Source organism: Myotis daubentonii, chromosome 6, assembly GCF_963259705.1.
Source record: "Myotis daubentonii chromosome 6, mMyoDau2.1, whole genome shotgun sequence".
Classification (NCBI taxonomy): domain Eukaryota; kingdom Metazoa; phylum Chordata; class Mammalia; order Chiroptera; family Vespertilionidae; genus Myotis; species Myotis daubentonii.
The window spans coordinates 26551281-26565971 of record NC_081845.1 but is presented as its reverse complement, the minus strand read 5'-3'; the positions used below and the strand labels follow the sequence as shown (position 1 = coordinate 26565971).

General features: G+C 42.5%; 1 protein-coding gene across 3 annotated transcripts; it reads right to left on the bottom strand.

Annotated features, from left to right (window-relative positions):
• Window positions 1–3104: 3104 nt before the first annotated feature.
• Window positions 3105–13888, bottom strand: ABRACL (ABRA C-terminal like). 3 transcript variants are annotated; one of them, XM_059700494.1, is made up of 3 exons: window positions 13516–13694; window positions 8563–8629; window positions 3105–3679 (listed from the first exon to the last, which is right to left on the bottom strand). In XM_059700494.1, exons 2-3 carry the CDS (start codon window positions 8621–8623, stop codon window positions 3495–3497), a joined length of 246 nt encoding a protein of 81 aa, XP_059556477.1. In that variant the 5' UTR covers window positions 8624–8629; window positions 13516–13694; the 3' UTR covers window positions 3105–3494. The 3 variants fall into 3 exon arrangements, with proteins under 3 accessions (XP_059556477.1, XP_059556478.1, XP_059556476.1); XM_059700495.1 differs by lacking the exon at window positions 13516–13694 and adding an exon at window positions 8743–8964; XM_059700493.1 differs by lacking the exon at window positions 8563–8629 and having other exon boundaries at window positions 13516–13888.
• Between the last annotated feature and the right edge of the window lie 803 nt (window positions 13889–14691).

Genomic DNA, 14691 nt, shown 5'->3' with positions numbered 1-14691 from the left:
CTCCCCTGTTTTCAGCCGTAACTGATTGGATGAGGGGACGGCAGCTGACCCAGTCAATCCTTAACCTGGCCAATGACCAATGGAGTGGCTTGGCACAGAAAGTTCTGTCAACTACGCACAAACCAAGCTACTCAGGCTCTTTATGTTAAGCATTTTAATTCAGACACACAGCATATGAGACAGCTAGAAGCAAGGGACACTAATAAAGTAATAAGGGGGCAAACTAAAGTTTAAATAGAAGCTATGAATTTAAGGGATGAGGAATCTTATCAGAAGCAAAAGGAGACGCCAGTCAGTAGAATTGGATCCATGAAAATAGTAGAGAGGTGTTATTAACAGGGAAGCTCTATGCCCTGCGGGGTGCTTCCTTCCCAGAGCTGTGCATCCTAAAGAGCCTGGGGGAGTCAGCCCAGGAGATGCTTTCTCAGGGAAATGCTTGGGCCCCACCAGTTCTACTCCCCAGCACGTAGATGTTGAGAAATTTTTGCATCGCCAAAGCTATCCTGATGCTCTCGGGTTAGTTGTTCCATATCTCCTGAAACTCCACCATGGCACATTTCCCCAACTTGAATTACAGTGAGCTAGTTACCTTATCTTCCTAACTGGCACATATAGATCTAATTGTTAATCCCGGATACCTAGCTAAGTGAGTCTCCATTCCTTCCAACCCAAAGTGTCTTCACTAGAAGGAGAACTACACACAAAAAAATTTTTTTAATGAGACCTTTTGTTGAGGCAGCTAAAGAAAAACTACAAGATATGGGTCTTCATATAGACTCCTCTTCCAGAAAAATATGATCATTTCTGATTTCTCATCATACATAAAAAGCTTTTGAGTACTGAGTTTTCTTTGAAGAGTTATTTATATCTTTTGCTAAGGAAGAGGAAACTCCAAGATTATTTGATCGTAAATAACTTAATAGCACATGCCTTTCTCTTGACTTTTCCTAGATATACGAGGCTATATATGAATGAGGCCAATACCGCATGCCACAGAGGAAAGGCTTGTCCCTTGGCCATCACATATGTTTGTATTTTGTCTATCAGTCCATAGGCCTTTTTTTCCTTATTGTCTGGAACCATAGGAAACAGCTTAGACACCAGAAAAATCCGAGATGTTAGTGTTTAATTAAGACAAATTCCTCAAGTCAACTTTTCCATAACTTATTTTTAAATGTGCCTCCAGGCCACAAAAGGGTGCTTGGATTTTCTGTGATGGGAACTTGAGTAAACTTGAGTGCAAAAGTGGTAACATCAATTTTTCAATTAGCAGTCATTCACTATAAGATGATGAGCTATACTTATAGATTGTCTTACATAATATCAGTATACAAAATAGCACTGTTGTGGAAACCTACAATTAAAGTTATGTCATAAACAGTGGTACTTACCAAATTATTTCACATTTTTCATAGTTCTTTATAATGCATCATTATTAAGACATACACTTAAAATTATTTTTTCTATCTCAGGAGTACAATATAATGTCTCAACCAACTTTTCCAACCACAGCTCTCAATATTCCTCTTTCCTCCCTTCCTTCTTTGCCTTTCTCTCCCTTTGTAGGCAGTAACGACCATCAGTAGAGTCCTTCCCAATCATTGTGCTGCTTTAAGACTAACTTCACTTCATCTCAGCTCCCCCCGGAATAATTCATGATTTGTGCATCTGTATCCCTATGTCATTTACACAAAGCTTCTATATTTAATACATATTGCGCAAATGGTTTTTCTTTGAAAATTGGAATCAAATTGTATTCTTATTTTGCTTTGCTTTAATAATCCATATTGCCTACCACAGTGACTTGCCCAAAGTAGATGCTATAAAATTTCATTTCATGAATGACAACGTTTGTGTACACTATTTACATTTTTAACTCCCACCCACCTATAGCCAATGGCACTCATTACTGAGATGATTAACTGGAATGCAGTTTATGGCCAAAAGGATTAGTTGCACTGTGAATCTGGCTCGAAAAGAAATCAAATTGATGATTCTGAATTTTTAAGGCCAGGATCCAAATAAGAGAAACTACTACCCATATATGAAGCCATTACAAAGGGCTCTCGAATCTAAAGGGAAATATTTGCATTATCACCACCCCCATGATATTCTTGGGCAAGGTTTTAGCTGGCTTGTCTGACTGCATCTTTACTCTCTACAATCCACCCTAGTTACCAGTGACAGAGTGAACTTCACTGAACATCACTGTTATTGTGGAACTTCCCTGCTCCAATTTCTGTTCAGACTCTTCTCCCTGATTCCCAGGTTCCACCTCAATTACCCAATCTGAATCACCCCTCTCCCTCATATTCCCGTCAACCTGATGTTCTCTGACCTTCCACAAGATCATGCCTTGCTCATTTGTGTCTCTCTGTCTTTAGTCATTACCCTCCCACAGTCTCATTTTCCCCCTCTGGATAATCAACTCTGATCATGTGAATTCTGCCTCCTCTATGATACCTTTGCCAACTGTCATGCTTCCTCTGATTTCATCCTCCTTGAGATTCTATATCACTTTCAATCCTGTACTACAGGCTGCAACATGCAATTATAGACAATCCTGTATTGTGTCAGGTGGGTCTAACTAATCCAATTAGAAAGTGAAGTTTTTAGGTTCCATGTTTTGGCGTGTCCCCTAACTCAATGATAAGCATACAACAGGCATCAAAATCAGTATGTTTTTCATAAAGCCCACCATAACATGAACCACCCCAACTTTTTAATTTTTAAAAAAATATATTTTATTGATATTTTACAGAGAGGAAGGGAGAGGGATAGAGAGCCAGAAACATCGATGAGAGAGAAACATTGATCAGCTGCCTCTTGTGCACCCCCCACTGGGGATGTGCCCACAACCAAGGTACACACCCTTGACCGGAATCGAACCTGGGACCTTTCAGTCCACAGGCCGATGTTCTATCCACTGAGCAAAACCGGCTACGGCCTACTTTTTAATTTTTAAACTATTCTGTAGTTTTAAGAGAATTTTTCTTCAAATTAAGATAACTTTCACTGCAAGAGTAAGTTACCTACTCTTGATGCAAAAACTCGATTCTGAGAGGCACATAAATCTTCAATGACAAAATAAAACAATAAGGCACTTTTAAGATAGTAACATGTTTTTATTACATAAACATTAAAATATTCCTTGTGGGAGCTGGTCTTTAGTTTGCTTCTTGCTTTCACAGAATATCAATTATCTATGGAAATTGTCTAAGAATGATTTATGAAACTCTCACACGCCCACCACAAAAACCTCAATGCCTACATTTTTCAACCGGATTCCTGAGAAAAATAATCAGTTTTGTTTATTTTACAGTGTAATACATAAATTTTCTTTCAAGATATGAAAAGGATGGACTTCTAAAATGAGTCTCCTTTTGTTTACAAAGTTCTATAAAAATACATTAACTATGCTCATGTTTTTCCTCTGACTTGAAAATATTCCAGTTTACCAGAAAATAACAATGAACAATGATATGCAAACCACATTAATCTTGCAACAATATAATGTCAACATCATCATGAACACCTTGCAAAAGTAGCTCCCCTGGGTATGTAACAATCTTCCTTCGTTTTGCAGCTTTGAGTGTTCCTACCAATGCTTCAAAGAGGTTGGCACATTTGTCATCTCGGAAGAGGACCCCAAATTTCACACTTAACTTCCCATCAGCATCTAATTTGAAAAAATACAATGTTAGTTGATGCAAAGTCTGTTTCTTGTCCCCATGTATAGAAGAATTATATAATCTTTAATACACATCTAACCATAGGTTAACCAAAATTACAATTTAACACTGAACAGTCATTATTTCAGTGTAACCTCTTGCCAGGTCCAAAAAGTGATGAAATAAATAAAACATGTTGCACACCTCTTAGCCTCAGTATCCTCTGAAAAAAGACTGGGAAGAAAACCAAGCAACATTTGCAAAAGGTGAATGTGTTAGTGCTACTATTATGGACCAATTTCTCTCTCTAAATTTTGATGTTTTTAATTGTGTTAGTTGTTGAATCAATAAAAATAACAAAGAGTCAGGAGCAATGCTTCTCTCAATGTGTTATATATGTACTCAGAACCCCCAGGGAGAGAGTGAGGACCTTAAAAATGAAAAAAATCTGTATTTACTGAGATCCCTAGATTATCTAGATTGGCGACCAGTTCTTAATACAGATGTTAAAAATTAAGGTATAGCCCTGGCTGGTTTGGCTCAGTGGATGGAGTGCTGGCCTGTGGACTAAAGAGCCGTAGGTTTGATTCAGATCAAGGACACATGCCTGGGTTGCAGGCTCGATCCCCCCAGGGGGCATGCAGGAGGCAGCCAATCAATGAGTCTCTCTCATCATTGATGTTTCTATCTCTCTCTCCTTCTCCCTTCCTCTCTGAAATCCATATATATTTATTTATTTAAATATTTATTTATTTTAATTAAGGTATATACTAAAAGAAAATATGAGTTACTAAGCCATAAAAAGACATGGAGGAACCTTAAATACATATTACAAAGTGAAAGAAGGTAATGTGAAAAGGCTACATGCTGAATGATTCCAACTACAGAACACTCTGGAAAAGGAAAAGCTATGAAAAAAAGACAAAACTAAGTAAAATGATCAGTGGTTTTCATGAGCTGGGGTGGGGAGAGATGAACAGGCCAGGCTTCCCAATACATGCTTTCCGTTTGCCTGTCTTTCTTCCTGCTGCCTAAGAGACCCACAAGGGCTGAGATGGAATTTTGTTTATTTTCACATCTCCAGCACTTAAGCACAAAAGCAGCACTCAAGAAATATTTGTTGAATGAAAGAATTTAAATCTCCAGATAATCTTTATCCACTTAATTTTTTTCTACTGGGTGGAAAATGAGAGCAGAATTTTATTTTTAAAGAAACAGATAAAACTAAATCAATTTCCAGCTTCAGCTAATATATCATATTGAGATTAGTCTAAATATGATTAATCTATATCATAATTTAGATCCATCAAATTATTCCACAACTTAAATAATTTACCATAGCATGTCAGTAGATAACACATCTCCATAGATACTTTCCAATTCATAAGTCATCCATTACCAGAAACAGGTAAGTAAAGAAGGCCTGGTGAAACGGCAATCTTCAAAATATTTTCATCCTTATAGAAGTTATGACAATTACTTCGTTGTCTTCTAGGTTGTAAAGCTGCTAATTTTGAAGTGTGGGCTCAGTTTACCCTTGCAGAACAGTAACACTGTGCTAGGGATATAGAGGCTGGACCTTTACACTCCATCTTAGCCAAAAGGCTGAGAAGCGATAGAGGTTAGGCTTTTAACCTATTTTTTTATTATCTTTTTTTGGTTAATCCTCACCTGAGGATATTTTTCTATTGATTTTTAGAGAGAGTGGAAGGGAGGAGGAGAGACAGAGAGAGAGAGAAACATTGATATGAGAGAGACACATCAATTGTTTGCCTCTCATACAAACGCTGACCAGGACCGGGGATCAAGCCTGCAACCAAGGTTAACCAGAATTAAACCCAAGACCCTGTGAGCCAAACTGGCTAGGGCTAGACTTTTAAAAGCAATGAATCTGACCAATTAACACTCAGCTGACACACAGAAAGATCTAAGAGAAAAAAGAATGCTATGAATCTTTGGAAATACATCTTTAATACCTTTAACCAACCAAACAATAGTACTACTCTATTTCCTAGACTCTAGGGCCTAGAGTAACATGACCTCACAGAGCTCCGCAGAAATTGGGAATGTAGAAAAAAGGACCAGCCCAGCCGGCATGGCTCAGTGGTTGAGTGTCGACCTATGAACCAAGAGGTCACCGTTTGATTCCTGGTCACGACACATGCCCGGGTTGTGGGCTCGATCCCCAGTGTGGGGCATGCAGGAGGCAGCCGATCCATGATTCTCTCTCATCATTGATGTTTCCATCTCTCTCTCCCTCCCCTTTCTTCTCTGAAATCAGTAAAAATAAATTTTAAAAAAAGGAGGATCCACGTAGATGGATCATTGTTGAAAAGAAGACTCACCAAACTTCCACCAAGTGGGTATGATGAAGTGGGTGGGAAAAAAATGGGGTTAGGAAAGATTATTCATTGGTTTGATTGAGGAACTAAATAAATGACAACCTCCGCTGTCTCCTCCTGTTCTCCACAAACACTCCAAATGCAGCTCATGATTTCCTCCGGAACTCACCTGTCCTACACTCCAGAGTCTTACCTAATAGCCAAGGATTCATTAAGTGCCCCCAACTACTACAGTTTTCAAGAATCTTTTTCTCTGAGACCATACTAAATTGGATGACAGCACTTCACAGCTTAGCATACCATTTTTCCTGATAATTAGCTCATGTGTTTTTAACCTATTTTTCTCACCTAAGTAGTAAGATCTTTGAGGGACAGGAACACACTTTATGTCACTGGTACCTAACACAATGCTTGCATACACAGATTTCCAACAAATAGTAACTGACCATATGATTAAATTCGGTTGTTGAGCCCACACTAACTTTTATATGCCTAGTTTATTTTTTTCTTGGTATATTTCAGTGATGATGACCTAGGTTTAATGAAGAAATAAAAAGACTAGAGAAGACCAGAAAGAACAATGGCCCCCAAACACATCCATGTCCTAATCCCCAGAACCCATGAATATATTACCTTACATGGTAAAGAAAATTTTGTAGATGTGATTAAGGACCCTGAAGTGGGGAGATTATCTGGGACTATCTGGGTGAGCCCAATGTAATCAATCACAAGTATCCTTTAAAAGTGGAAGAGGGAGCGCTGGATGGTGTGGCTCCGTTGGTTAGAGCATCATCCTGTACACCAAAAGGTTGCTGGTTTGATTCTCAGTCAGGGCACATACCCAGGTTTTCGGTTCGGTTCAGTCAGGGCACGCACAGGAGGTAACCTATCAATGTTTCTCTCTCACAGGGATGATTTTTCTCTCTCTCTCTTTCTCCCCCTTCTTCTCTCTAAAATCAATTAAAAAGACATATCTTTGGGTGAGGATTTTTATTTTTTTAATTGAAAAGAGAGGCAGAAGATGAACTCAGAATGCCAGCTTTGAAGATGGAGAAACAGGGCCATGAGCCAAGAATGCAGGTTGCTTCTAGAAGCTAGAAAAAGACTAGAAAACAGATTCAGATTCTCTAGGACCTTCAGAAAGGAATGCACCCTGCCAACAACTTGATTTTAATCCAGGGAGACCCTTATCACACTGCTATGGTTTAAATGTTTGTGTTCCCCTCCTCCCTCCAAACTCTTAAGTTCTAAATTGCTAAAGGTCCGATACTAGCAGATGGTGCCTTTGGAAGATGCTAAAGTTATGAGGGTGTAAGGATTTAAAGTCATGAATCATAAAGATTAATGCCTTATAAAAGAGGCTGCAAAGAGATCCAAGCCCATCCACCATGTGAGGATAAAAAAAGAAATCTGTGGCCTGGAAGAGGACTTAACCTACCATTCTGGTACCCTGATCTTGGACTTCTAGCCTCCAAAAATATGAGCAATACAGTTCTGCTCTTTATAAGCTGGTCTGTAGTATTTTGTAATAGCAGCACCAATGAACTAAGATAGACTCCTAAACTACTTTACTCTTCGGATATTAAAAGCATTGTTTCACATCACTAAGTTTGTAGTAATGCTATGGCAACAATAGAAAACTAATACAGGGACGTTTGATATGAATGGCTTAATAGAATTTTCAAAGTATGTCTTGTTATTTCAAATGATTTGTAATTCATAAGCAGATAGAGCCGTAAGTAAGAAGAATTAAGCTATAACGATAAAACAACTCTTATGAGGTAATTTAAAACCGTTTTTCACTAATATGATATAATTTTATAACTTTGAGTTCCATTATCCTAGTTATTGCTGAATATGTCTAGTGCTCTTACATTTTCAAAACATTCCCCAAATCTTCCATGTCTTACCTGAGATGTACAAATACCCAAAGGTACAAGTACAATAGTTACTTTCATTTCACTTTGGGAAAGGAACACTAATACTACCAATTTTACATATCCATAATTTAATGGTAGCTTCTTAGATGCTGCTGAAGAAAAAGCTGACTTTAAAAAAAAATTGCCTAAAGGTTGGTTTAGTTATCTGTACATAAATACCTGATTATATAAAACTCAAGAATTTGGAGAAAATAAAGGAAATTTAATATAATTTCAATCTTAGTCCCTAGACACTTGGAAGTTTAAAAAATGCTGGCAGGATAAAGCAGAAAATAAATTTTAGTAGTGTGACAAAAAAAATTGAATATGATTCAATTACCAGATTTCAATGCAGCCAGATTAAAGAGGCACAGCAATTTTCATTCCATTCAAGGGATAATGAAATATCTTAACCATTCTTTGCATCAGGACCCCAATACCCCACAAGCTTTGTGTCTCCACATATTAATTCATGGCTGAGGGCACTTGTCATCTGTGACTGAGGGAAGGGCTGTCATAGTTGTGTCCTGAGGCCTGGCGACTCCTTCCTAGGTTTCTACCAAAAATGCTGGTCCTACCTGCTCTGAAGCAAACTCAATAGAAATACTGTATCTGTGTTATAATACTTACTTTTTGAACCCAAACGGTGAATTTCCTCCACTAAGAGGTTAACCTCGTGTTCCACATTCATTGCTGCCTGAGGGAGAAAACAAAAAGTCTGTATTATTGCCATTTCTACATTCCATTAAGCACTTCTTGCCAAATCCAAGGGTCCTTTCTTTTATGTAGCAATTGTCAGAATTAATTTACGATGCTCCTCTTCCTAAAATGACTTGTGTGATGTGCATGGCACTAGAGTACTTCCATTTTCCCTCCATCTGCATAACTTCCCTCTGGGCCGATCCCACTCTTAGTCTACACATTCTATTGGGAAGAATGCAGCCATTTTCCTTGCGCCCACTCTTAATTCTAAGTCCATCCTCTTCATAGTGCGGCTGCAGGCCATCAAAAATACAAAGGTGAGTTCATTGGTTGATCTCTTCCATGGACACAGACAATAGGGTGGTGAAGGCCTGAGCGGTGGAGGTCAATGGGGGAAAAGGGGTATATATGTAATACTGTCGACAATAAAGATTTTAAAAATAATACAAAGGTGAGTGACACAAGGACTTGCCCTGAGGGTAACTAACCCTCCAGAAAGGAAGAAAGGCCTGGAATGCATAGCAGTGTGACTGTACTCCTTTATGGGAGCACAAAGAAGGAAGCCACAGGCTTCATTGAGGTCACTGGGGAGGTGTAGGCCAGGTAGATAGTTAGGAAAGAGTGTTCGATGCATGGGAAAGAGCATGTACAAAAGCACAGAAGCAAAGGGAAAAAGGCAGGCCCTAAGTTAGGAGCTGGAGATACCAACATAAACGTACACACCGCCTCCCCTCTGGGAGCCTGCAGTCTAGTGGGGAAGGAAGATTGATACAAGGCAATTTTAATAATGTCAGGTCAGTGCAACAATGACTCCTGCGTCACACACAGGGACATGTCGTTACCTGGACAATACACAGTGTACCTGACGACAATAAAGTAGTGGTGAAGACCGTTCATCTTCAGATAACGGGAGCTATTAAACTTATTTTGGCCTATTAGGTCCTCCACAGGCTGGGTTCTGCCCACCATTCCAGCTTCCTCTACTCACTCCACTTGAACTCTAGCTACAGCTACATGGGGCTTCATTTTGTCCTTCAAATGTCCCTCAATCTCTCACATCCAACCTTCCCATATGCTGTTCCTTCAACCCAGACTATGACTATTCCTCTTTCTTGGGCTAACTCCCACACATTCAGTCCCAGCTTAGATATAACTTCCTCCGAAGCCTTCCATGAAGCCTGCAGTAGGAGAGTTCCCCCACGGAGTGTCCCCAAAGCATTGTCCACCCTCATCATTTCATTTGATTGGAATAACGGATTTCTTAGCTTTCACCGCAAGGTAAAGCTCCTCTAAGCGGGGATCTGATTGTAATGCTGTCTGCTGTGTTGTCTGGCACCAAGAGCACAGGTTCAATAAATATTGTTTCTATGGACTGAAATAGCAAAGGCTTGAGAGAGGATGGAACTACAACTATGGGATTGTCACCAGAAAGCTGCTGATTTAAGTGGAGAACAGAGAGGAGCTCTCAGAGGAAGAGCACAGAGACAGAAAAGGGAAAGTAGAGGGGCCTGGCAAACAGCTAGAGTGAGAGGAGAGAAATACCAGCAAGAAGAGGGGAAAGCAGATTGAGGTGGAGGAGAGAACCCTGACCGAGTTGGGTCAAAGAAGTAAAAGAAGAAGAGTTTCCATAAGAAGGCAGTAATCTACAATGAAAGGGACAACAGGAGGGTCAGAAAGTATGCATCAATCATCAGTCTGTTTTCCAATCCTAAATTCTCCAAATCAGATAAGAGACTAAAAAAGTGTGTGAATGGTTTACTCTGGGGTGACAATTTAGAAAACAAACAAACAAAAAAAAAACATTATCCAGACAGATTGTAACTAATTCCTGGTAGCTTTTAAAAACAAGAGTGACTTCTAGGTTTAGACTATACTGAGTGGGACCTCAGATTTTCCATCAGCTAATAATTAAAAGCACAACTGCCATCTGCTATATTACATGTAAGAATATTACAATTTAAGAAGCTTGTATTGCAATGAAATGCACATAAAACTATAAAAATTATAGCATCCAAATATTAGGAACTTTGTGTTGGTGAATTTTATCTATAACATTATATACTCAATTCAAGATATAGTTTAAGAGAGATACTCATAAGCTAAAATACACCCAAAGCATTTTTGGTAGAAACCTAGGAAGGAGTCACCAGGCCTCAGGACATCACTGAAAGGCATACCATGAGAATTATGGTAGAAAAAACACATCCCTGTAAATGTCAGCATGGGAGACAGCTGCTGTTTTTACCTACCCAGCACCCATTCCCCAGGTTGGCACCATTAGTCTAATTTTTGTTTGAATCAAGTCTTCCTACCTCTAAACTCATGTACCTTGGATAGAGCCTTGCCCTAAACTCCAGTAATGGTTCAGAGCCAGAATAATTGATTGGGAGGCATAGGTAAATGATTTCATCCCGAACAATGAGGTACTGTCCCACTGGGTTCTAAGATGTAAGTTTACAGCCCCTGATGTAAACAGCTACCATTGAGAGGAATCTTACAGGAATAAAGCTGGAACAAAGAAAAGTCCAACCACATAAAAATGATTGAGCCAATACAGGGCCCTGGACTTTCCCGTCACATAAACCAATCAACGTTCCTGATTTTGTGTTTTTGAATGAGTTTCTGTCACCTGCATTCTAAAAGTTAGCCTGGAGAAGACCTACCACTATTTTTATTTTAATTAAAGCTCCCTTTATGTACCTATGTGAAGAGTTTTATGTTGCTCTATTGGATAAGATGGATAGATGTAATAGAAAGGCAGATATGGGAGCCATATAAGAAAAATTTCTCTAACAATCAAAATTGCCTAACAATGAATAAAGGTGACACCCTGTTCTCAAAAGCATTAATGCAGAAGTAGTGTGGATCTGTGAGGGTTGTTGAGCAAATTAGCCCACATTGGTTAGAAGGGAGAGTGAGATGTCCAAGGGGATTATGGTCCTAATTCTCAGATTCTATGATTTCCTCCCATTCTGAAAATTTCTCTAACACCATTCTCCACTCCTTCCACCTACCACTAGCCACACACTTCAGACAAAGCTCTCTTTTTATAATGAGACTCAAAATGGAAATCCCTCTATTATGTATAGTGTGAATACCTGCACCATGTTAAACAGATGTATGCTCATCCAATTTTAAGAAGGGAAGGCAACCAGCATTTCTTTATAATTAATTACATATGAGGCTCCTTATCTGTTAATTCATGTAATCCTAAGAGCCTTGCTGAGTATTTATTATTTATCCCCATTTTACGAATGATGAAACTGGCTGTTGTCCCGGGGAGTGTGGGTGGGGGAGGGGGAGAGTGAGGGGATGCTAGCACAATTAAATGCTGTTGCTACCACATCCTCATCCTCTTCCATCTCCCCCTCCTTTTGTTCCTCTTTTTCTTTGCTAGTTATTATGCAAAGTGCAGTAAATGCAATAGAGTTGCATTTGTATGAAATATTACAAACTGAGTATTTACTGAGGCAGAACACTTGCAGAGAAAGAAGGGCTCCCTGCCCAGACCCCTCCAAGTAGGAAAATAACAGGCATAGGAACTATTGCTAGCATACACGGTTCGGCATGATTTATTTATTTTATTATTTAGCGGGGACAATGGGGTAGAAATATCCATTGTTACACAATCCTTGGAAGGCCCATGGCATTTTATGAGGCTTGGGACTGGAGTAAGCAGCAAGATCAAAAACAATGAGAGGCCTGAAGCAGGCAAGCCCGGAGGGAAGAAAGAGCTCCTCAATGGGCCAATAGGCGGGAGAAGGGAGAGAAAAGGAGGAGGGAGGGGGTGGGGGCGAGTGATTAAGGCAAGGCGGTGGCAGATGCTGGGCGGCCCTCTAATTGTGACAGAATGTAATTGGGCAGCGTGCGTGGGAATCACAAAGAAAGCGGGATGTCAGAGGACTCCGCATATGGTAAAATGCTCTATCGTTAATACACATCTATGTAGAGGCCTTGATAAATCTTTTTTTTTTTTTAAGTTTGGAGGCAACACATGGACATTTTCTTACGTTGGAGGACTGCAGCCTCCTGGGAATCAGGAGCCAACTCCATGTGCTAGGGCGGGCCACTTTTCCAGCCTTCCCAGACAATCGCAGACTAGCAGCTGGTGCGGGTCAGAGGGTGGCTGGGTTCCTTCCCGCCTGCTCCCGGGCGCGCACACTCCTTATTTGGTCATCTCGGCTCCAAGTTTGGGGGCTGGCCCCGAAGGTGTCCCCAGACCCTGTCCCCAAAGGCCATCACACGCTCACCACCGCACTGGTGCAGAGCTGGGGAACGCGGGATCTGACCCCCTGCTCCGGGCCAGCACCGCGGGCCCGGGGGCAGCCTCCCCGGGAAGGGCCGCGTCCCGGAAGCCTTTGTCTCCGCGCTCCCCGAGCCCCGAGCGCCCCAGCGCGCCCAGACCCGGCAAGGAAAACGGACCTGCTCCGCCCCACAAACCCCTAGTGTCCCGCACTACCCCCACCCCACGTACAAGCAGGAGAGCACAGAGCCGCACCTCCGCCCGCTCGCAGAACCCGCTGCCAGGAGGCCATCAAATTGCTCCTGGGCGTCTCGCCCCGCACCCCTTCCCTCCCCCTCCCTGCTCTGCAGATCGGGCTCCCGACGCGCCGCACCGCAGCCGGTCTCCCGGTGCGCCCCCGGCCCGCTGAGCACCGCGGAGCCGAAGGCGGAAGTCGGCGGAGAGGTGGGGGCGTGCGGCGCGTCCATCCCGCCCCCAGCTCCCACTCAGCCCAATTCCAGGAGCAACATCCACGCGCCTCAGCCGCCCCCGGGTCCTGGCTCTCCACCCGCAGCCCACGATCCCCCGCCGCTGGGCCTCCGCCGGATGCCGGGTCCGCCCCGGACACCTGGCCACCTCTTCCCAGGGGCCTCGCTCACCTCTCCGCCTCCCAGGCTGGTCCGTAGAAAACCCGGTGCAGTCCGCGGGGGCGGGTTGTCTGATGAACCGCTCCGAGGAGGAAGAGGCTGAGGTAGAGTGATGAGGCACCGAGAAGGGCTGGTGTGCGGGGAGGGGAGGAGGAAGAGGAGGGAAGGGGGTGGTAAGAGTTTCTGCGCTCAGGAAGTGGGCCGCCCACACTCCCAGGGACAAGCCTATGAGGAAGAAACGGAGAGTGGAGACGCCCGATAAGGGGACAGAGTCCAGGCAAGTGGGAAAGGGACCCAGACCTCCACCTTTTCGATTGCCGCCACCTTTCCTGCGCGCTACCCGGAGACAGTAGTCCCCAGCCCCCTGCATCTGACGCCTGATCTCCTGCCAAGGTCCCGCTTCTAGCAGAAGAAATAAAGCGCCCCAACGTGCTGAATGCTGAGGTCTCCCAGGAGAAACGGGACTTCGGTTCTCTCGGCCAGGAGCAGGGGTCTCCAGAAATCAGCAGGACAGCAGGATGGTGTGATGTGCAAACAAAACTCATCTTGAAAACCAATTTGTTCTGCAAAGAAATTTTACATGGATTCTGGGTCGATAGAGGTGTCTTCCCTTCTTCATTCATTACTTCCTACATTTAACTGCTGAATGCAACCCACTTATTCATACATTTCAGTCACTGTTGTTTTCGTGTGTGTGTGTGTGTGTGTGTGTGTGTGTGTGTGTGTGTGTGTGTGTGTGAGAGAGAGAGAGAGAGAGAGAGAGAGAGAGAGAGAGAGAGAGAGAGAGATGCTTGCTGGAGTCCCTTTGGAAAGGAAACCGAGGCTCTGCTGAGGTGACCCAAACCACTCCTAGGGCAGAGGTTGCACAACCACCCACCCAGAAAGCACCCCCTTCTCCAAGGAGTGATCCTGTGGTCCAAGAACACGGTCCGTAAACTGGCCCTCATCTTCCGGGGTCACCTGGAACAAGCAGTTCTCCCGAATAGTGACTCTGGTAATTCTGTAAGCCATTCAGATTCTCCCTTGGAAATTGAAAGGGGAGAATACTGACAGTGAGCCATCTGATAGGAAGGCTGAAGCTGAAAGAGGGCTTGAGACAGGGGGAGTGAAAATGGGCCTCCAGAAAGCAAATTATTTGAATGAGCAGACACCTGAGGATGAAGTAGGGGCAGGTGGGGCGGGAGTGGT

What these genes read in the sequence shown, in the direction of transcription:
- ABRACL (XM_059700493.1), bottom strand. Translation starts at nt 13,873, where the DNA reads ATGCAGGGGGCTGGGGACTACTGTCTCCGGGTAGCGCGCAGGAAAGGT. An exon ending in CCAGCCTGGGAGGCGGAGAG is followed by an intron (nt 3,680 to 13,515) that starts GTGAGCGAGGCC and finishes TTTTCAAATTAG; the next exon opens with ATGCTGATGGGAAGTTAAGT.